Source organism: Chenopodium album, chromosome 20, assembly GCF_948465745.1.
Source record: "Chenopodium album chromosome 20, dcCheAlbu1.1, whole genome shotgun sequence".
NCBI classification, from domain to species: Eukaryota; Viridiplantae; Streptophyta; class Magnoliopsida; order Caryophyllales; family Amaranthaceae; genus Chenopodium; species Chenopodium album.
The window spans coordinates 35,989,041-36,012,960 of NC_137853.1; the positions used below are offsets into that span (position 1 = coordinate 35,989,041).

Below are 23,920 nucleotides of genomic sequence, written 5' to 3' on the forward strand. Positions count from 1 at the left end.
GAAATTGTTGTTAGTTTACCTAACCTTTTAATTTTAATCAAATATTTTAATGACAAAGGGTCAATATAAAGTACTGTGACTACTGTCAAAAATGACATATGAGGTGTTTAGATTCCGTACAAAACGGCACTCATAACAGTCATTAGTCCAACCATAATCAATTAATTAATTACATGTAATTATAAATTAATGTTTAAGCCGTGGATTTATGTGATTATATTTATGTGATCTTTCTACAGGTGTTTCATACAATATTTCATGTCGTACCAGATGAAATCTCTTATACTATAATCTTTTTGTGATTTCTTGTTCTCATGTAATCCTTAGTCATGTGCACCATCGGTCGATTGTCGTCGCGGTGGTCGATTGTGTAATACGTAGTATTTATCATTTTTATTGTCAAAATCCGTAATTTTAATGTTTTGGGTTACGTTTTTAAAAAAATTTATCATTTGTACTATGACTTGTTTATATTAGGGCCTGTTCTCTTACGTTGAAATTCAGTTCAGTTCAGCTCCTAATTTTCTTCTCTTATAAAATATTCATTTCATTTCAGTTCAATTCAGCTGAGTTGAGTTGAGTTCAGTTCAGTTCAGTTCAGCTCCTAATTTCCTTCTCTTATAAAATATTCATTTTATTTCAGTTCAGTTCAGCTGAGTTCAGTTCAATTCAGCTGAGTTCAATTCAGTTGAGTTCAGCTGAGTTTAGTCAATGAAAACAAGCCCTTAGTATAGTACATTTCTTTCATTTCGACAACATGGCACATTACACACAAATTTCAAATGAAAAAGAAATTTAAAAAATATTAGTGATAGAATATCAGATATTTACAATATGAAAAGAGATATTTAAAATTTTTAAACAAACCGTTGCTATATTTGTAAAATTTTGTGATGCGACAATTGTTGGAATATGTTTGAAACAAATGACATTATCTCGATATATTTTCACCTTTACATTGAAGTAATTTGCCTAATCTTTTTCTAATTTTATTATTTCTCCCTTTACTTTCAATAAGGTCATGCCTGCTTTAGGTTATTTACCATGTTTGAATCTAAGTCAAATAATTTAAAAATAATTGAAATAGATTTAAGAAAAATAATTGTACAAAAATAAGATTAGAAAAAAGTTCATTGTTATTCTTTATTATAACAATGAATTTAAGTTCAACGACAAGTTTAGATAAAATTAATTATCTCATGTCTACCACTATGTATAACAATAACTAAATTATGTATTCTCTTTGTGACAAGATTTAAATTATTAGGGCCAACTTCAGGCTCAAAAATCGTGCTTAAGCCCGCTATTTTGGAGCCAGGCAAAATCGGAGGAGCATAAAATTTTAACTAAATATGAATTTTTAGATTGTTCAAAAACCTAAACCTATTCAAAATCCAAAAACATTTTCAAACTGGCCTAACATTAATCAAGTTTAAATTTAAATGATGTTATAAACCCACATTAGTCCTGTTCAAAATAATTTAGATTCAAATATACTTTTTTTTAATTCATATAAGTTTATATTAATATAATTATGCTCAACAATAGCTATTTACAATTTATGGACAATAAACTCATATATTTTACTAAATTTAATTCTAAAGATATAAAATCAATAAGTAAATAATGTGAACCGAATATTGTTGATTTGACTTTTTAGTCTACTAGAAGATATAAACGATGAGTACTGCTACTTACTTATTCTTCTTTTGAATATATTTTGTTGTTTATGCTCTTAAGTAATACGGAGCATATTTGATTATCATAATTATATTGTATCATATTTTAAATTTTCATCGTGTTTAGTTTTAATTTTGCTAAAGGGTAATATGATTATATTCAAAATCTATTAATTGGACTATGTACAAAATTTCTTCAATTAGATTCAAGGTGTTCTATTAGTTGGTAATATATACAATAATTTTTATAGTAGCATTAGAGTAACTCTAAAACAAGTGTTGGTGAAAAATCACAAGTGTTTAAAAGTTAATTTGAAATGTTAGAGTTAAAAATATGATTGATGATAAAGTTCACAACAATTGTAGGAATGCAAGCTAATATCATAACACACTATTTGTTCTGCAAGTAAGTTTGAAGATAGAATAAGGATGTTCAAACCAACCATAATTTTGTGTTAAAACTACTAAAAGATCATTGTAAATTTGTAGACAATATAAATTTGAAAATTATATAATTTTCAAATTTTAGTAATTTTTTATTCCATAATTTTCAATCATTGCCCGAACCTATGATAAACGAAATCTCTTATTTCGTGAAGTTATGTTATTTGAGTATACTCATATTAAGCTTTCACATTTACTGAACTGAGGTGAACTGAACTGAACTGAACTGATTGGAGCTGAACTGAACTAAGCTGAAATGAATATTTTATGAGAGAAGGAAGTAAGGAGCTGAACTGAACTGATTGGAGCTGAACTGAACTGATTGGAGCTGAAATAAATATTTTATGAGAGAAGGAAGTTAGGAGCTGAACTGAACTGATGTTAAGTAAATGTGAACATGCTCTTACTTTTTAATTTTCTTGAGACTTATCTTATTATTATGACGTATTGTCTTACGTACACCATTTTTTTTCTTTGAAATGAGTAAAAATAAGAAAGAATTTTCGATTTGCCCTACGAATAGGGACTTTAATTTCCGCAACATAAAGTACATTCCCATCCAAACAACTCTACCAAATGACATAGAAGTCTTCCATTTTGTAATTCTATTGGAACTTTAGAAGATAAAACTCACAAGTGATTACCTAGACAACACGATTATATAGAGAATAGAATCTGAAAAAACATGAATCCAACTACACAAATACCAAAAGATCCAATAATAATTGAAGGGAACATTGATGGTCATGTGGCTTATGTCTTTAGTTAGACATAATATCTGTTTGGTTGCATATAAAAGAGAAAGAGGGAAAGATTTGCCTCCACTCATAAACCCATCCAAATTATGCAAATGCCAGGCTATCAAATTTATCTACACCCACATGAATTTTGTCTCATCCAAACTACGCTTAAACGTACCAATCCGTACTACTAGTCCTTCATCTGCGCCAACTTTTTAATTTTTTTGTTTTTTGGAGTATAGTGCCTTTAATATTAATTAAAATTTCACCAAAAAAAAAAAATATTAATTAAAATTAATTGCATTTTTAACAAAAGGTACTGGTAAGAAAAAAATATTTGGTAACTTCTCTAACATAAGGTAGAAGAAATTCGATCTATTGCATCATTAAATTCAAAAAAAAAAAATGATAATTGAGAAAATTACAATGTACGGAGTACAATGATATTCGCGGTATCAATTTTACATGGAGTTTGCCAAATTTCAACCGATTTGATAACACATAGGTTGTCACTTTCAATGATTAATTTTTTGATGTCTCATCCATTGTAACTTGTAGATATTATGGTGGCTAACACTCGCAACTAGCATGTTTAGAGAATCTTTTTAGTTGTAGACAAAATTAATGAGAGAATATATGCAAACAAATATTTTTAGGGATATAAATCTCATACATATATATATATATATATATGTACGAGGGATCCGGTAAGAACCCCACCTTATATAAGAACCTTTTCTTATGTAAGAACCCTAATTATGTTCTAAACTTTTTCCTATGTTCTAAATTTTTTTCAACTTATGTTCTAAAGTTTTTCCTATATTTCGAAAAAACTTATGTTCCAAAATTTTTCCAATGTTCTAAATTGTTTTTTAGATTATGTTTTAAATTTGTTCCTATGTTCTAAATTATTTTTTTAGCTTATGTTCTAAATTTTTTTTCTATGTTCTAACTTATTTTTTCAGCTTATGTTCTAAAGTTTTTCCTATATTCTAAATTTTTTCTACTTATGTTCCAAATTATTTTTAATGTTTTAAATTGTTTTTAGATTATGTGCTAAATTTGTTCCTATGTTCAAAATTATTTTTTCAGCTTATGTTCTAAATATTTTCTATGTTTAAAATTATTTTTTTTTCAGATTATGTTATTAATTTTTACCCATACTACGATTATTTTTTTCAACTTATGTTCTAAATTATTTTTTCTTATGTTCTAACTTTTTTGATTGTTTATGTTCTAAATTTTTGCTATCTTTCAAATTATTTTTCTTATGTTCTAAAATTTTTTGCTTATGTTCTAAACTTTTTCTACTTATGTTCTAAAATTTTCTGCTTATGTTCTAAACTTTTTCTACTTATGTTCTAAATTTTTTTTCTATGTTCTAAATTTTTTTTTCTATGTTCTAAATACGAAATTCTCAAAATTACAGAAATGCCATTACTAAAGGATCATTTTAGATGGTTAGATCAAAACTAATAAAGGGCTGAGATTGGTTCTTATATAAGATTGAGTTCTTATATAGAGGAGGGTTCTTACATGAGCCTTCCTCTATATATATATATATATATATATATATATATATATATATATATATATATATATATATATATATATATATATATGTAGAGTACCAACATACTACACTACAAAAAAAACCCAGAAAGACACTTGCATTCTAGCCAAGTTGGAACATTTGAAGTCCACACTACTACACTAGCTATGCCATCGACTTTGCAGTTTGCACCCACAAGCTATATTGAAGTTGGATATAAAGAAAATGTGTACAACTTTTGCATGTGTTGTGTTGAAACTCACATTTAGTATTGAAACAGGCAAATGAGATTGAGCATTGACAAATAAAAAGATGTATTCTATATGCTTTGATGTTTTAGGAACATATAATAGGTTTTTTTTTTTTTTTTTTTTTTTTTTGTAGTTAAGGAGAAAGTTTTACCGGATTATCAAATTAGGTTCTCTCACAGTTTAATTTGAACAAAAGCATAAAATAAGAGATGGTGTATCATACGTTATGTAGTTGTTTAATTGTAACTTTGAAAAGTTGATCACAAAAGTTATACTACTTGGTATCGATAATACAGTAGCAAACTCTAAAGTCACAAGCAGCATAATTAGATACTTCGCATAATCCTATAAATCTATATCAATATCAATTATCAAAAACAGATAGAGAGACAACATGCCTAGTTGTAAGGTGGGTTGATCCATTTAAAGTAAAGTGTTTGCTGAGTGGGTATACTATTTATTGTAAGGGATAGTTTATCCATATTATATTATATTTTGATCCAATCTTTTAGCTATAAATAAAGTAGAAGCATAGAGAGGAAAGAATATTTAAACAATTTAGAAAGAAGATTCTAAAAAAATAAAATTACAGTGATTAACGTTGTTGATAAATTTAGGCAATAAAAAATTGGCTCTAAATATAAAATACAAAAATTAGATGAGAACTACTTCAAAGAGAAATTACTAGTTAATTATTTGATTTTTGTTAATTATCAAATGTCAAAACTGTAAATAAATCGATACACTACAAGAAAATAACCTTTTCGTAGCGATTATTTTAACCTTTAATATCAATTGTAATTGCAACAAAAACCTTTCCCAACGAATGGTCATTCGATACAATATACCCTGTTGCCTTAGCCTTTAGTAGTGGTTTTCAATATCGCTGGGGTTGGCCTCAATAATCGATACGAAAAACTACGTCCAATCGTGGTGATTATTGTAGCGATTACAATCGATATAAATGTTGAACTCATTTTCTTTAAAAAAAAAAATAAAATAAAGCATGCATATGATCTTTATAAGATTCAAACATGCAACCTCAAACTCTTATAGTAAATGTTTCACCAAGAAGCTATGACATATTTTATGTATTCTATGTCAAACAATATTTATATATCTAGTGTTGAAAAGGCTTTTCTTATCGATTTTTGGGATTTAGTGGCGATTGTAAATGATACAATTTCTCAAAATTATATAAATGTGTAAAAATAGTGTGGATATGTATTATTATGTTTTCCGTATCGATTTTATATGGGAAAACGAACCATGGCGATTGTAAAATGATACGACTTCCTTAATTATTTCACAAACATACTTGCATATTGTAGCGAATGTACAATCGCTACGAAAAGACATTTTTCTTGTAGTGATAATTTTATTTATTTATTTTTTTTTTAATAAATATGGATCCATAATCATTCATTTAATTACTGATATATCATTTTGACTAAACTTTTTTGTTAATTTATTTGCGATTTTAACTTGATAAACAAATTTTTAAATTTTGTTTTTGAGCGTAATAAACTAGGGCTCACTCCTACTTAAAAGGAATATCTCCTTAATTGTGTTGTGCTAGATGGTTAGTGAATTATGGGGCATATTCTTTTACTAGATTTAAATTCAAGTGGTGTTAGTAGAAGAAAACAAAAGGGATTTTATAACCTAAATCATTCTTTCAGATAAAGTAGGATGCATGAATATGAATAGTGCATGTGTTACATTTCTTTGTGGTTATTAGATACTAGCACCTCAAAGGTTCAACATCAATCTATTACGAGGGTCACCAATAAGAGTTGGCTCAAGTGGTAAGCAATTTGATGTCGTTTAAGGGAGGTCTCGAGTTCGAGCCTTACCGTATGCATAAACTCTTGTTGGGAGACTCACCTACCATAAGCCAGGTGTGCTACCCGAATCGGATCCGAATATAGTCGGAGCTAAGCTCCGGTGCACCGGATGGACGTCCTAAAAAAAAATCTACTACGAGGGTCACATTATGCAATTGTTGTTTACTGTCGTCAATTTGCCACATAATTGATTGTTTCTCCAATGAGTCAAATACATCACATGCAATTCAAGTTAAAAGGATTATAAGACTTGACATGCCACGTGGATTTTGGGCTTTTACAAAGTTGTAACCAAAAAGCCTACTTCTAGCCTTCTAGGCGCTACAACTAGAAGAAGCACTAAAATGTGCGATAATGCTTGCTTTGTCTTCATTGCCTGATTGACTCCCAACACTACAATCAATCACCATATCAAGTATCATATCCTTTTCAGGGTTTTTTTTAACGAGCTGAATTGAGCCGAGCACTAATATATTCATGTCCGTTAATTTAATTTAGAGAAAAATAGATTAAGAATAATATGATAGATTTAGAAAGATAAACTTGCATTCTATTATTTAGATTGAATTATTCTGTATTATTATTTTTTTGAGTTGTAAGAAAAGGATGTAGATTCTGATTAGATGTGAATCCAGCCAACCCTAACATATATCTATTGATCTACTATAGATATTTAATGTGAAACAAATTAACCGAACTAAATATGACTCATTTACTACCTCTAAGCTAGACCTTTGTTCTCTTATAATCGATTGAGTCTTATTGAAGAACTTTTACTAATCTTTAAGTGGATTGATTAGGGGATATATTGGATTAGAAATTATGGAATACTGTATTTTAATTCAAATCAATGTATACTTTGAACTTGGTACAAAATTATTGTTATATAATTTGATGCATTGTACTTTGTGATCATCACTATATAGACTCCCTCTTTATTTCATCTATATATGATATGATCTTGTCAATCAGTAAAAATTTCATCATACAAATAAAAAATGATCGAGCACTAGTAGTCATCAAATCACCCCCACTAATATGTAATGTGTTCATGCATCCTAATTATTTCTACATATAGTAACTTCACTAATATTAAAAAAAAAATGATGAAGTGGGTTAGAATTTAACATTTCACATTTAAATTATTAGGTCCACATTTTTTGATAGGATATATGTAGATATAACGGGTCCACTAATATAAGGTTGTATTGTAATAAAGTGCACGTAAATCACAAAAAAGTAAGGCTTTTATCCTTTTCATCTAAATTTATTTCATGCATGTTAAGTTTATTACTCAATTATAATACTATGGTAAGATGGGTTGTGAAGATATTAGCTCAAGATTGAGTGTTTGTACGTAAAAAGATATAAATGTGCTTATCACGTCGTACTCGGATTGGATTGTCTTTGGCTTTATTGGATGGTATTGCCGTAACCTCCTATCTCTTCTTCTTTAGTGAAATTATTGTTTGTCATGTTGATAGCGAAGCCAACATTGATTGGCCGGACGGTTTTGTAGCAATTCACCGTCCAATTGTTCGTAATAGTCATGTATACAATTTTGAGAATTTTGAGTTTCGTATTATGATATTATTGTGAATCAGGCCGGGAGTACAAAAAAGTTTTTGAATTAACTAAGTAATTGAATACAATAATGTTATAATGGTAGTGCTACAACTATATAATTCTTAAATGTTGCAAGCAAATCTTAAAACTAACCATTGAAAATGCTCTAATATAATAATGAACCTTTCACTTATTTGAGAATCTATAACTAACAAAAGGCATTAAAATTATTAATAATCTAATGAAATTATAGGAGTGTGTAGGTAGAAAAAGCCACAAAGGATAACTAAAATCTCATTGATCTTTGATACCTCATCAGCTCATCTTAAAGCTATTACAAAGATAGTCACACTTATTATTTGAGTGTCATAACCAAGGTAGTGAAAGTGTTAACCTTAGGTATATAATGAAACATTTGCCAATGAGAGAAAAATTAAGTAATTATTATTAATACAGATATATAATTATAATGTTAAAGGACTTTAATTATTTTACTACGTATATAGATAATGTATTGTAAACGACTTCAGATATTTCGTAACCTTCATAATTTAAGTAATAAGAAAAATAAAGTGTTTCATTTTATTCATTTAGAAAAAAGTTGAGCTATTATTAGTACACGTCATATAAACATTTTACAATCAATGTACTATTATCATCTTTTATAGTTATATTTTATTATTACGCAAAATTGAATACCTATGCATAAAACTAACAAGCAACACTACACCTCAATAGAAAATGCCCTTTTAGTAATAGCAAGTGCATTGAACGGGTATAATCCGTATAATTTATAAAACATATACATACACGCAAGTACGCAACCATCAATCTAAATAATTAAAAGGAAATAAATTATACTGTAGAATCAAATCAAAGTATTTAAAAGTAAAAGAAAAAGTAAAGAAAAAGCTTTTTTAAGGTATCTAAATTCCACATAAAAAAAGGTCATGCATGTTCCTTTTAATCTAAAGATTCTTAAGCCACAAACTCACAAAGTGAATCCTAGGGCCTTGTACGTAGACTGATAATCATCATCATTCAAAAATCAAAATGGATAGGTGGAACTCAAGTGTGAATCTAGGACCTTAATAGATAGTTAGATGTCTATATACTCTTAATATTTTATTTTCTTAATCTAAATATAACATAAGTTAAATTAGCTCAAATTTAGGTTTTATTTAAATTAGAACAAACTTTTATTTAAAATTTCTACACACAACAACAACGAGGTAGATTGAGAACCAAAATCCACTTATTAGAGTTCATGGCATGACGGCATGTATAGTATTTTTAGTATATTTAGATTAGATTTGGATGACAACTAATTTAATTGGTTAATTTTTCAAGGATGATAATTATTAATTGAGATCTAATTTCTTCATATTACTTATCATTTGTTATTTCCTCTGTACCAAAAACAATTTACGGTAACTCGTCAATATTTTGAAGAGGTATCTAAAACTTAAAAAGGATACATCGATCATTATCGACTTTAGGTTAAGGTTAATAATACACATTACATTCAATTTTTTATTCGTAATTTTTCTTCTAGACTAAAGTTTTCTAGGCCTTACACAATTATAGATAGCTTGACGTATGTAACACCAAATAATTGACTAAGAGTTTTTTCAACTATATGCAATTTCTAGTCTATATATCTTCTATCAACATCAACCAACTTGGTCAATTTTTTTTAATACTAACCTTGACTAGTAATTACCTTGGTCCAAAAAAAAAAAAAAAAAAAACCAACTAGTGATTTAGAAACGGTCTTTTCTGTCGAAAAAAAAAATCTTAATACTGCAAGATTTTACCAACTAAAAATCTAATTTATTGTTTGCACAACCTAACCACTATACATTATTAAGAACATACATTCCAATCATATCATCATATTTCTACAATTTGACTTAAACATCACATCATCCCAACCTCACCAATTGACACTCCCAATAATTAACACTTCAATTTAAAACGAAGATTAAAATTGAATTGAAGAGATAGAAAGTTCATTAAATTAATGATGTGTGATTAATTACTAAGGTGGAGAAAAACAAAAGAAGTTGTTTAGCTCAACAATTTCTATAAAAATTCCTAATTCTCAACAATTCTACCCACCAAAACCATGTGATTTGGAATTGGTCAAAAGATTTGAAACCCAATCACTCAAATACTTTAGAAATGTTGTAAACCAAATTGAATGTTGCACATAACTCTCACATCACTTGAGTTTACTAGTCATGAGAAAGTAACGTATGTTCTCGGTAAGTAACGCTAATTTGTGGTTGGTAAGATAAATTAGATGTTTATATTAGAAGTGTACAAGATAATGACGTTAGGCCAGGAAATTAACAATTATGAATTACATTAATCAAGCAAAAAGTAGATTAATGAAGTGGACATTGACATACTTTAGAATAAAATTCTTGGCATATATATGTGGATGTACTAATGTACAAGACTCGTGGTGCAGTTACAATTTTACGTTATCACAAAGAAATTGGTTTGGAAACAGAGTTTGTGCTGGAATCAAATTCAAATATTAGATGTTAATAGTAATTCATCCTTTTCTTAACATTATATGGAGGTTTTTTTTTTTTTTTTTTTTTTTTTTTTTTTTTTTTTTTTTTTCATAGTTCTTTGAATGCACTGTTTAATCATAAACTAATTTGTACGTTCGGACGAACTGCACTAATTCCATTGAAATTCTAATTTATACGAAGTATTTGATTTTGGTAGAATGACATTTAATATGGTGATATATTAGTGGCTAACACTTTAGTTTTTAAACTTAAGCTCATGGATTCAATTGTACAACTCATATTTTTAAGCACGCAAAATGAAATACTCGATTAAGCTTATTTAGAAATGCCTATTAATATATAGTATAGATAGATAGATATATTTAACATAATAAAGAGCTAGAGCCAATATAATAAAGTTATAAACTGAGATAAATTAATAAGATTTCGAATTAGATATTTAATCTTAAATATTTATCGAGAGATTATTAGATTTAAAATTGAGCTATCGAAGAACAGTCTTAAACTCCATCCCATATGTGTGTCCACTTAAACATTACCTTTACACGTAAAGATCACTTAGTAAAGTTCTTATAAAGAACAGAGAGTCCCATTTCTGTATAAAAATTATCTCATGTCTACTTAAAAGTTAACACTTTACTTTACACATAAAGTTTACTCAATAAAGTTTTTTCATATATCTTGTAAAAAGTCACATTGTTTATGTAAGTACCTGTCTTGCTTTACAACAAATCACTTGTAAGTAATATAGAATACAAAGTAATACTTGTACATAGTTGTTCTTACAATGTTACTAAAAAAAAACACCATTCTTATCTACCTAAATTCTTTGGACAAATAATCCATTGTGTAGGAATGATAGCGGTCAAAATGAATTTGGTATAAACGAACAAGTATAAATCTGTCCGGAGATTGAATATATGGAAAAAAATCGCTATCTAATACTGTATACATCATGAAAAATAAACCAAATTGGTAAAAAAAATGTCGAGGTTGAGATGATGGAGGAATGATATGGCTCCCTGCCTCATATCCTGTTAAGCAAGGAGTATATCAATCAATCAATCAATCAATCAAAGCCTTAATCCCAAAAGTGGGGTCGGCTAACATGAACCAAATTTGATTATTCCGTGTAGTCATCAACATAAATCTTTCTCCTCCATCCCTTACGATCCAAAACTTCATCCTCACGTAAATCCATGCACTTCATATCCTTCCTCACTCCTTCCAACCAAGTCATCTTTGGTCTCCCTCTTCCTCGTTTAATCCCTCCATGGTCCCACTCTTCCACTCTTCGCACCGGTGCACCCTCGGGTCTCCGTCTTACATGTCCAAACCAACGCAGACGATTTTCCCTTAATTTATCTACAATGTATATATGTAAAATAAATCAATGCTAAAAATCTTCTATTTTCACCTAATAGATTACACCCTCGAAAGTCCAAACAAAGCATGCAAGACGACATCTGGGCGTCGTTCTCACCCAAATAAGGGATACCTGAAGAAATGTATGTCTACAATATAGTAAGGAAACCAGAAGTTGCGTAAGAATATGGCCAATGTTAATAAAAAAGTTGTATTTTACGACTAATCATGTTATATACTACACCACCAAATTGCCTAATTGTTATTAGGCTCATAAATGCCATTATATTTTATTCTAAAGCCAAGATAATTCCTGCATGCAGGGTATAAAGAACGGAATTACAGAATAAATTGTCCTCAAAAAAAGAATTACATAATAAATTATTTTAGTACGAGATTGACACCGAACAAAAACATCCTATGAATCACTAATATTCGTAAGATTAGGTTTTGTTCTCCTCAACTTATTATAATGTTCACGAAGATAGAAGCAAAGATAAGCTATAATAAATTCCGCAAAACAAGAACAGAAATCAAATTAAGTTCATGCAGAAAATCAGGGATGGGTAATTTAGATGCAAGTCTGCAAGCAATTTACCATTTCAAAAGGGTATTCTTGTATGACTGCAAAAGTGAAATCGTAATTAAGCATTATCTAGATTGAAAATCAATAGTAAAAACATAATTCTGCATGTAAGCACAAAACTGTTGAAAATGTCAAAAAACCAATGAAAATTTTAACTCACAAGCACCCTTGAATTTCCAGTTTCCTTGTACAAAAATAAAAACCTGGGAATAGAGTTTTTTTTTGGGCTTGAAGAGAATACAAAAGAAACGAATATTGCAAGCAGCAACGCACAAAATCTGCGGTAAATAAATCTAAATGTTCTAGTTAGACTATCATCACACTTCACATACTTTTCCAGGAGACGCTATCAACATAAATAATACTGAGCTTCTGATGATAATAATACTACTACCTATCCTATTCTCCTGGGTGTGGAATTCAGAACCTTCAATTACTTTCATGCTAGTATTCACAATTTGCATCAGTTCTGTATTTACACGACAGCAATGGAAATCCTTAGGGATTCTCGCTAGCTTCCACCCAACACTCTTCGTAGATCAGCCTTCTGTTCCTCGGTCAGCCTTGGTGGGTATTTCACATTGATTTTAACCCTCAAATTGCCTTTCTTATTAGGTTCTTTTGAGATTGGCATCCCTTGATTAGGTACAATAATCTCATCGCCAGGTTTAACGATATCGTTTAGAGGGATAGTGATACTCCTTCCATCTAGGGATGTCAGTTCAAGATTTTTTCCAGTGAGGGCCTCCAGAAGGGTTATCTCCTGGTCAACCACCAAATCATTACCATCTCTCTTATAGAGGGGATGAGGTTTCTCATCTACCACAAAGATAAGGTCTGATGGAATGACACCGGGCCCCTGGTTGCCTTTTTCAGGGAAAGTAATCTTAGTGCCCTTCTTCCAACCCGGCTTTATGTCAATGGTTAGTATCTCCTCTACAGTACGGACCCTACTGCAACAAGAAAACCAGCAAATTTAAACCATATATTATCTCAAGAAAAAAGCATATTGTACTATTGTGCATGACAAAGATCATGCAAAGAGTAGCCCTTTTTTTTGGGACAAAGAATAGCCTTTTTGTAACAGGAAAAAAAAAAAAAACAATTCAAAGTTAAACAAAAACATCATGACATATGTATATATATTACTTCGCAGCACGTTAGAATTACACGACAAACTAACGATACATTATACAACATACATAAACTAATATACTTAGAATGCATACAAACACAACAGAATAACTCGTAGGATGGAGAGAGTGTAGTGAACAAGCAGATGAACTGCAAGTTCCACTTTTCCACAGTAAACAGATTAACTGCAAGATGCAACTGAGCAAGCAAAATTGAGGATGCTGCTTTATACAGCCAACATCTTATCTCTTGTTCAGGAGGTAGTCTAAAGTCTCTTACAGGAATGTGCATTGATAAATACTAACTCTAACAAAGCATCAGCTCCAACAATTGCTATTGGTATCACCAAGTCAACCAGAAAGACCCAATAAAACAAAAAATCTGCATGCAATTACCACTAAGACTCTGTCACGGAAAAGTAGCGTTGCTTTTGTGATAACATAGAAGCTATTTCTATAGGACCCTCAATCTAAAACACACTACCAGCTAAGTAAAGAATTGCAGACAGAAATTGTCAAACCACCACCACATTCTTATCTGGCTAACTTGGCCAGTTGGCCGTCATAGTTAAGTAAATTTAGAAAACTAATTTTAAACCTCTACTCAACGGATAAGCAGAGCTCGTCTTTCTGTTCTCAAAGACAAGATTGTCTCTCTCAACCATTAGAATGTAAAAGCTGCAACTGATTAGTAATTGTCCACAAACCAGAATCATCTACATTAGCACATATTTCACTCCAATTGTTGCCAAACGAATATCAACCATCAAAACTCACAAAGCGATTGCATCAAAAAAATTAACAGAAAATCTATTTACATTGCCACATAATTCATGTTCATCATCACCGATACCAAAAAGTTGTACAGCAGCATAGTTTAAAAACAAAGAAGGGCATGTAGAAAGAAGGAACAAATATCTTATTCAGAAAGGGGTCTGCATAGAACCGACAAGTTATCAGCCTAATGACAGAGACAACAAGTGAGGAGTACACGAGGACGGGTATATCAACTCCAGTGCGATATAATAAGTATTAGTTGATTTCACTGAAAAGGACAAGATGTGATGCAGTGCGTGAGGGTGTGACATTGCAGCTGGAACAATGCTTATAAGCTGTGAAAGAGGCTGGTAATCAGCAAAATGGTGGCAGAAGACAATGGCCCAAGAGTGCTAAGTGAGCTCACAGAAAAAGTCAACGCATTGAAGGTTGTAAAGGGGATGACGCAATGTTAAGGATGTAAAGGGTTCTAAGAAGCTTAAAACTGTGATACAAATGTTATTACTTATTAGGGCATAAAACAGTACCAATCTATTAATTAGGTAATTAAATAGCACCAATCTATTTTCCAAATGTTATATAGGACAATCTACTATTCTACTTTTTTTTGCAAAAAGTTAATGGCAAGATAAAAATATCACAAAAATAATCATACGAATGCGATCATAGCTTAAATCTCCTGCAGCAGCCAGCTGTTGATTTACACATAATTGTCAAAGAGAGTAAAAAGGATTTAAGGACACTAAGAAGAATTCAAATGTGTCGATTCTCTGACACTAACAGTCTAGCACAACTAAAAGACACTCCATACAAAACCTCATCACCTCAAGGGACTCATATTGTTGCATTTTAATTTGTATATGAACCAATATTGTCTCTGATGAAACGCAAATACAACCAAAGAAACCATCACACCTCAAACTGCCTGAATAATTCACAGGTTAATGGACTTAAAACCCTCAAGAGAATGAATCATGAATCATCTTGACCAATTAACCGAGAAAGGAAAAGTTAAGCTCATAAATCATAACGCAATACTTGTGGCACCAATATACAAAACCTCATCACCTCAAGGGACTCATATTGTAGCATTTTACTTTATAACCAATATTGTCTCTTATGAAAAGCAAATGCAGCCAAAGAAAACCTTCACACCTTAAACTGCTAGAATTATCGACAATTTCATGGACTTGATACCCTCAAGGAATAAATCATGCATCATCTTGTCTAATAAATCAAGAAGGGAAATAAAGCTCATAATGCGGCACTTGGGGCACCAATATACAAGGGGCACAAAAGAACCAAAGGGTGAGATGCAACAAAAAATCACCCTCAAAAAAATACACACATACCACCAGCTAGAGCATCCCCCATACTAAAAAATTCCCATTTTCCCCCATCCTCATGAGCCCTCCAACAAATATCATACTCAACCGAGCTCCCAGATACAGAAGAAAGCTATCATTTATCAAACTTCTGAATTATCTTAACAAGTTAACCTAATTTAGAGCACAGCCACTCTCTCCATCCGTTTCTCACCCAAAGATTGACAAACCAGTCAAAATAACAGATCAAATCAACCACATCTCTAATGTGTCTAACATTTTTCAGCGCTTGATTCGAATATTTCCAAAATAGATGTTAAAGGTTTGAAAACACTTCATTTTAGCACCTCTAATTTTACAATTGTCAGTTTAGGTATCTCAAGTTTTGAATTTGAACATTGAAGGTGTCTGACTAACAAATTTATCTCTTCATAACTAAGGCTATGTATCTATCATCTACAATCCCTCCATTCTTACTAGACTTATTCGAAATCCCTGTTTGGGAAGCCTTTGTCAATTTTTTTTTTTAAAAAAGCGCAATTGAACCACAACTTATTTGGGCTGAATTGAACTAGATAGCTCCCTAACTGAACTTGATTTGAAAGATTAGATTAGTATCTTTGATCTAAACTAAGTGCTGACTTATTCTGAGAGTGATCATACATGAACTTGAAACTTTTTTATACCTAAACCTTTAGTTTTTTAAGAAGAAAAAAAGCAGCACCTAAGAACATGATTGGCAGAATTAATTTAAGGGACAAAACAACACTTCGATAATTTCCAAAAAAACGTAATGCTAAGCAATTTGAAATAACTTCTTGGCTAAACTACCACACAACAGGATCGAAAAAATCAGTTACTAATTTGAACTATCACATATTCCTGCCAATTCTAACCAAGTGCATCTCATATGATAACTTTTCAAGCCATACAAGAAACAATACCTTTACTAGCACATATACTATAACATGGTAACATCTGACATTCAAAAAAGGTTGTCTTAAACTTTCCTAGAGAGAGAACTCCAAATTCTACACTTAACTATCAACCTAAAATTAACCACGTTGCCACCATAGAAAACAAGTCCGTTGAGATTCCAAGACATAATTTAAGATAAAAGTAAATCTATCATGAGCTATCATAAAACTATGCATAAGCCTATAACAACCATGTATGGCTCCAACTCTAAATCTCTTAGAGGTTGTACTCTTCTTACTTTCTTAGTATATACCTGTGGCTGTAGATGATTAACAGCAATACCATACTATCACTAATACCATCCATTGCTCAAACTTCCCATGGTAAATTCTGTTTCCATCTTAGAAACTCCTGATAAGCTACCATACACTCAGTCAGTCACATTACGCCTCAGATAGTGAAACTGCAAATTCCAAACTTACCATAATAGATAGAGGTCAAAGAATTACTCCTAGGCATAAAAAAAAACCTTTAATCTTCTCCAAAACTGTTAATGTTGTGCTGCCGAAGTGCCGATGCTACCAAGTCCAAACATGTACTTCGTAACTCTAAGATGTTGAAGAAACTGCTTGAGCTAACAACCACAAAATCCAGGACCAAAAGAATCATTTAATGTCACACCATCATAAAAAACTGCAAGTCCATTGAGAAACTCTTTAAGTGTGCATGACCTTAAATTAATAACCCCAATAAGATCCAGCAATATATCTCTTGAGGTTGTAATGATACAGCTCATGCTCTTTCTAAAGTATATTGATGATTAGTAACCTCCTAGACAATCATCAAATTCATCCATTGTTTACTTCACACAATAAGTTCCAATCCAACCTATAAATTCCACGATAAGATACTATCAACCACAACTGACCTCAGATAGTGAAGGTGTACAAACTCCAAATTCCTAATTTGAATTATCTATCAGCTTTACAATGTCCACACTCCACCATAATTACAAACCCATCCACATAACTTCAGATTTAACCACAACAAAGACTCATCAACCACAAGCACTGTTAATCAATAACTACAATAGACACAAAATTAGACGTCATCATTAACCATCTTGAGTTCCAAACTCCGCTTTCACTCATTGAGAAACTACTAACTTCAAAACAAACATGATTCTTAGGTCATAATTTGGCTTTAGTCTAACTGTTTCGTTTACGCCTCATTCTCATCGAATCATAGCAAGCACTCACCAACCTATCTCACGTTTCAACAAAGATTCAGCTAACCCTCTAAACAAACAATAATACAGTGAATTAACAAACACTAATTAAATGAGCCACAACTGTGCACATCCTCAAAGACTATCCTTTTCTCGAGTATCAATCTTCAATTTCTTATTGTGCTGCTGCACAGGAATGCACAAACACACAAACACTAAAATGTGCCTAAATGTCCTTACACACCCGTGTACCAAGCACACGATACACCCACACTCATTGTTTGCTCAATTGGAGCTCTCCCAAATCAGCAAAACATCAAATAACCTTGAGTGTACGATACACCCCGGTCATCTAACAAAAATCACAAATGCCAGCAACTAACAAGATTACAAGACCCACAATTCAATCCATAACAACCCCAGAAAACCCATAATTGATCAATTCACTACACCTCAATACTCCACATAAGATTCTTACAAAACCACAAATATAACAAGTACTATAGTCAACAAAAATGATAAAAAAAATATCAGACAAATTCCAAACAAAAATCAAAATTTAAGAAACAAAATAACATACCCAGAATCATCAGCAACAGTCCTAGAAATCTTCATCTTCTTCTTAGCACCCTTATACAAATCCTCCAAACTACAAGGCAAATTATTCTCAACAGGAGGCCCTTTCTTCTGCACTTGCGGAGCCACCCCTTCTCCACCTCCACCATTCGATGTCCGAAAATACCCATCTCTGTAACTTCTCCCTCTACTAGGCGCTCTACCACCCGGGTTCGAACCCCCTCCATCACCAAACAATTCTGCATAAATATCATCTGCATCTCTCGGATTAAACCGAAACGACGAGAAATTAGGGTTAGGGTTTCCATTATGATGGTGGTGTCGATTCCGGTGGTGTGAAGCCGACGCGCCGCCGTGAGAGGCGGAAGGAGGCGGCGGAAATTGACCGGATTTGAGAACTTCTTCGCCGTAAAGATCGTAGATCTGACGTTTCTGGGGATCACTCAAAACATCATAAGCTTCGGAAATTTGCTTGAATTTAGCTTCAGCTTCACGCTTGTTATTAGGGTTCTTATCTGGGTGCCAAGTCATTGCTAATCGACGATACGATTTTCGAAGATCATCTTCGCTTGCATTTCGATTAACTTTGAGAATGTTGTAGTAATCAACCCCCATTTTAGATTATCAATTGAATTTTTGATTGAAAAATTTTGTGGGGTTGATTGATTGATGATTATAAGGGTTGAATTTCTGGGAAATGCATGAAGAAAAATTAGGGATTTTTTATTTTAGGGGAAGATTTTGAATGTTGTGTTACCGTTGGGAAAGGGAAGACGTGGAGGTGTGTAAGAGGAGGAGGAAGAAGAGGAGAGAGAAAATAAAAAAGTATGTTAATGGTGGATTATATGGAAATGGAAGAAGAAAATATGAATGAAGATGACACAACGTGTGTTGGTGGGCCTACTATAGATACGGTCGTTGAGATGGAATTTTCATGGAATTATTTTCAGTTTTTCATATAAAGCGTTTTCTTGGGTGTGGTTATACTGTGTGGCCGACTAACCGCCTGACACATATCTAAATACTGTTAGGATAACCTATGACTAATCTAGTGATCCATGATCGATCGAATAATTTTTAACTAAGTAACCTTTGACCCTGACTGATCGAATAACCTTTGACTAGGTTAGCTCTGACCATGACTGATCGAATAACCTTTGATCAAGTAACCTCTAACCAAGTAATCTTTGACCAAACTGAGTAACCTCAGTCAACCACATATGAAACATTCTGTAATAAGAACACAAAAAAGAAAATATTACTTACACTTTTTTACGAGTGATTTTTTCGTTAATTCTCAATTTTATTTCATTTTAAAAGGTCGTCTATTAAATGTTTAGGACTACAAATTACAATGATAGAAGAATTTTTTCATTTTTTTTTTATTTTGAAAGACCCTATGACCGAAGTACTTGAGAAGAAGAGGCAGCAGCACAATCCATTGGATTAAACCCAATTCTCTCATTCATCAAGTCATAAACAACCTCAACATTTTGTTGTTGAAAGTTTCCAAAAATAGCAGCCGGACCACCACTATCATTACCATCATTTTCGTCGTCCATACCTTGGTACAACAAGCATTTCACCACACTAGAGTTACTTGGAGGGCGAATGGCGTAGAAGTTATTAGCCCTTGGCAAAAACAAGCTCACATTATCTAAGAAATGGAATGTAATTGAAGGGAGATCATCATTCTCCATGCAATTACTACTACTTCCATTGTTATTAGGGCATGGGATGTAATAACAAAGGTCAAATCCGGTTTGTTTCTCTTGCTCGGTGGCTCGAGGATGTTGGATGGCTGATTGGAGGTCTAGGAGGAGTTGTGAGTACAAGGGTTCGGGCAAATGTGTATATGTGGTTCCGGAGTCAATCATCATCCCTCCGTTGCCCTTAGCATCGAACTCTCTTAACCTCATTGGGACTTCTTTCATGCTCATATTGCTTATTGTAATGGCTTCTAGGCCAATGTAGTAGTAGTTAGGGTATGTAGGGTTAGTCAACAATGGAGTAAATTGGGATGACTCCTTGGAAGAAATAGCCTCGTCGCCAATGACTAAAGGGCTCGAAATATTAGGATTACTAGCAAATTTGAAGGACACAAAGCAATGGGAGAAACCTTTATTAAGGAACCCTAGTTGTGATAGAAATGAGAGTGAGCCTCTACCAAACCCGGCTATTCCTAAAGGTTCCTTATAAGCTTGCTTTATACATCCAAAACGAAATCGTTGAAAGTCTTTCGTGGTACTAATAGGGCCGGTACCATGAACTCTTAGTAAGTCCTTGGCTAATGTCCCGGTTACAACACCGTCACCCCCATATGTGTAGGCAAATGAAGGGCATGGCCTAGAACATGTGCCCTTAACAAGGGTATTCAATGAGCATCCAGCCATAACACATGGATCATAAGAGTTATCAGAATTATGGATTTGAGTGCAAAAAGGACTAGAACAAGAAACCCTAAGAGAGGAAGATGAATTTAAGGGAGAAAATGCACTTGTTAATTTATTTATCCTATAATATTGGTCACATTCCATACAATCAAAGGATACATTTCCACAAGGAACCCAAGTAAGGTCACTTCCCGTGTCCATATAGACTTGTATGGCTTGAGGCGGTGTCCCTAGGTTTAAGGATATTAAATATCCGTCCCTAATCGCTCTTACTGGCTCCACCATATCGAACATAGGTGGTTCTGGTTGAATTTCCTTAGCCATAAGAAGAGCATTCGAGTGCTTTCGAGGGATGACATACCTTGAATGAGTTAGGCCGATGGTTAGGGTGCTAGAACTGCTAGGAGTAGTAGTATAGACTTTTGCAAAGGATTGAGAGGAACAAAATACAAGTATAAGAGCTAGCAGGATGAGTGTGGTGAAAGAAAATATTATTTGAGGCATTTTTTTTGTTTGAGTTTTCCTACACTTGAGTATATGTTTAGGTTTTATTGTTATTATCATAGCTTATCTATGGTTTAAAGAGGTTATATATATTGAGAATATGGACATTTTAATGTATGATTGATTAAGGGAGAACTAATAAATATAATTAAGGCTTTAATTTGTTATGAACAACAAATTAAATAAATAGTAATATGAATTGAAGGTGTGCTTGCTTGAATTGACTCTTTGCATGGATGAAGATGCAAGCTAAGTCTGTTATTAGTTGGCAATGATTATCGTTGTTAATGGAAACCCAGCCCGTCCGCATGCCAAATTTTAATATTAATTAATCAAGTTTAAAAGAACATCTTTAATTTCATTATCAATAGAAAGAAAGACCTATTCATCTCTTGATTTACGTTATATATGTTAGTTATCCTAGCTATATTATCAATTAGGCCTGTACAAAACTATCCGAGAATCCGAAAATCCGATTATCCTATCCGCAACCGATCCGAATTTTTGGATATCCGATCCGAAAAAGCGGATATCGGATGCGGATTTGGATATTAATTTTCATAATTTCGGATATCCGATATCCGATATCCGAAAGATATCCGAAATATAAAGCCTAAAATAGTGAAATATATATAAATTTTTTAAATTGTTCATATAAAACTAACCTCGTATTATTAACTTATTGTAATATTCTTAATTTATTTGATGATAATATTAATTGCAAAAGGACTACTATTTTTGTTAAAATATTTTGTACAACTTAGCGATAAAAAAACGGTAAAATTAGTGAAATTCAGAAAGTAATCATAACAATTTTACTTAATATTGGATAATAGATATCCGAAGCATCCGATCCGAAAATTTTGGATATCCGAATTTTTCAAATCGGATTTGGATATCAATTTTTGATATCCGAGTCTTCGGATATCCGATCCGCATTTCGGATCAGATATCCGATCCGTGAACAGACCTATTATCAATGGTAATGAAGATAATAAAAATCACCGGATCAACACCATGGATCGATGTCGAGACCAATGGTTTATAACTTTATATAAATTACTTCGTATATGATTAGCGTTTGAGAAATGCTGGCCAAATCCAACCTCAACCTGATTAGTGACTACTACCAGTCTACCACTAACAGTTACCTAAACGGCTACCTAGCTAATCAAAACGCTAATGGGTGTTTAAAAAGCTATGTAACTCAAAAATAGCCGAATTTTAGAATCACAGCAATAAACCAAGAAGTTCTTAAGACATATATACGTCAGCTCTTGTAACTTTTGGTGCTCAGCAATAGCCAAATCTAAAGAACTCATTATTATAAACTTTAATTATTCTTAGATAGTGAGTTCCATGTCAATTAGACCTTATAATACCAAGCTAATTATAAGCTGACGAGGAATTGACCCAACATTCCTTGAATCCTGGCTCCTCATTATACGTATAACTGACTAATAACCGTTGTGTTCGTACATTAATTGGTACTAATTAGCTAATTATGGAAAAGGCAATCCTTTTTGATAAGTATGTAAGAAAATATATAAAATATACAGATAATATAAAGAAAAACAATTAATTAGTGCAGAAAATTCAATGCAAAATAAAGAAGTAAAGGTTTCTATTTTGAGCAAAGTATACCTAATTAGGAATGAATTGAAGTGGGCGACTGGGTGTAGCAAGTGATATCTAGCTGTATATCCACGACAACAATCGTGCGGGCGGCAGTTTGTAATGCTTGAAGCCCAATTTCATAACCCAACAGGTTTGTTTTATCATATAATCCCTCGCTACTGGTCGCTTGGTTGCACATAAAAAGTTACCCTTAATACATATTCGCAATTGATTTGAAGTTTCACTACATTGTTAGTGAGCAATATTATTTGGGTGAACATAGCTTTCCGTAACTAATGGATTACATATACATTTTCGTTACTAGCGATGATAAATTTTACTTGGTTATATCATCTAGTAGAAAGTAAAGAGTTTTGATCCACAACTTAGTTTCTTTACTTTGTATAGTCCTACATATGAATTATAGCAATAACACTCTCCAAAAATGAAAATTCGAGTTATAAGAAAATGAACGTTAAAAAGCTTAATTATTATATTGATGAGTAAACAAGTACATGAATGGAGCATTGAAGATCAACAAACAAGTTTTGTTTTGGTTTTTTTTTTTTTTTTTTTTTTTTTTTTTTTTTTTTTTTGGACACACAACATACAAGAACTTGGTACGTACATTATAAGCTAAAAGTTAATTAGGAAGATTCCTAGACTATCAACCTGAAATTAAGGAGTAATTCAAGTGATTACACAAACGACAAACAATAACTAAATGATAATGGTGATTTAAATCATTTAATCAACATTATACTTTACATCACTCTTCTTTAATGGTACTTAGACCAAAAATCAAAATATAAAAGAAATTATAAAAAAAAAAAGAAAAAAGGCAAACTAAAAATTTCTCAATGCTATCTAACA

General features: G+C 31.9%; 2 protein-coding genes across 3 annotated transcripts; both read right to left on the reverse strand.

The window, feature by feature from the left end:
- Window positions 1–12,689: 12,689 nt before the first annotated feature.
- LOC145597644 (uncharacterized) lies at window positions 12,690–19,367 on the reverse strand. 2 transcript variants are annotated; one of them, XM_081653859.1, is made up of 2 exons: window positions 18,538–19,367; window positions 12,690–13,526 (listed from the first exon to the last, which is right to left on the reverse strand). In XM_081653859.1, exons 1-2 carry the CDS (start codon window positions 19,146–19,148, stop codon window positions 13,088–13,090), a joined length of 1,050 nt encoding a protein of 349 aa, XP_081509985.1. In that variant the 5' UTR covers window positions 19,149–19,367; the 3' UTR covers window positions 12,690–13,087. The 2 variants fall into 2 exon arrangements, with proteins under 2 accessions (XP_081509985.1, XP_081509984.1); XM_081653858.1 differs by having other exon boundaries at window positions 12,690–13,529.
- Window positions 19,368–19,930: 563 nt separating this feature from the next.
- On the reverse strand, window positions 19,931–21,430 carry LOC145597124 (putative aspartyl protease At4g16563). Its single transcript, XM_081653291.1, has one exon. It carries the CDS (start codon window positions 21,428–21,430, stop codon window positions 19,931–19,933), a length of 1,500 nt encoding a protein of 499 aa, XP_081509417.1.
- Window positions 21,431–23,920: the final 2,490 nt, after the last annotated feature.

Bases quoted from the DNA above. Each gene is read 5' to 3' on its own strand.
- LOC145597124 (XM_081653291.1), bottom strand. From the start codon at position 21,430: ATGCCTCAAATAATATTTTCTTTCACCACACTCATCCTGCTAGCTCTT.
- LOC145597644 (XM_081653858.1), bottom strand. From the start codon at position 19,148: ATGGGGGTTGATTACTACAACATTCTCAAAGTTAATCGAAATGCAAGC. The intron at 13,530-18,537 runs GTATGTTATTTT...TTCTTGTTGCAG, and splicing joins ACTGTTGCTGATGATTCTGG to TAGGGTCCGTACTGTAGAGG.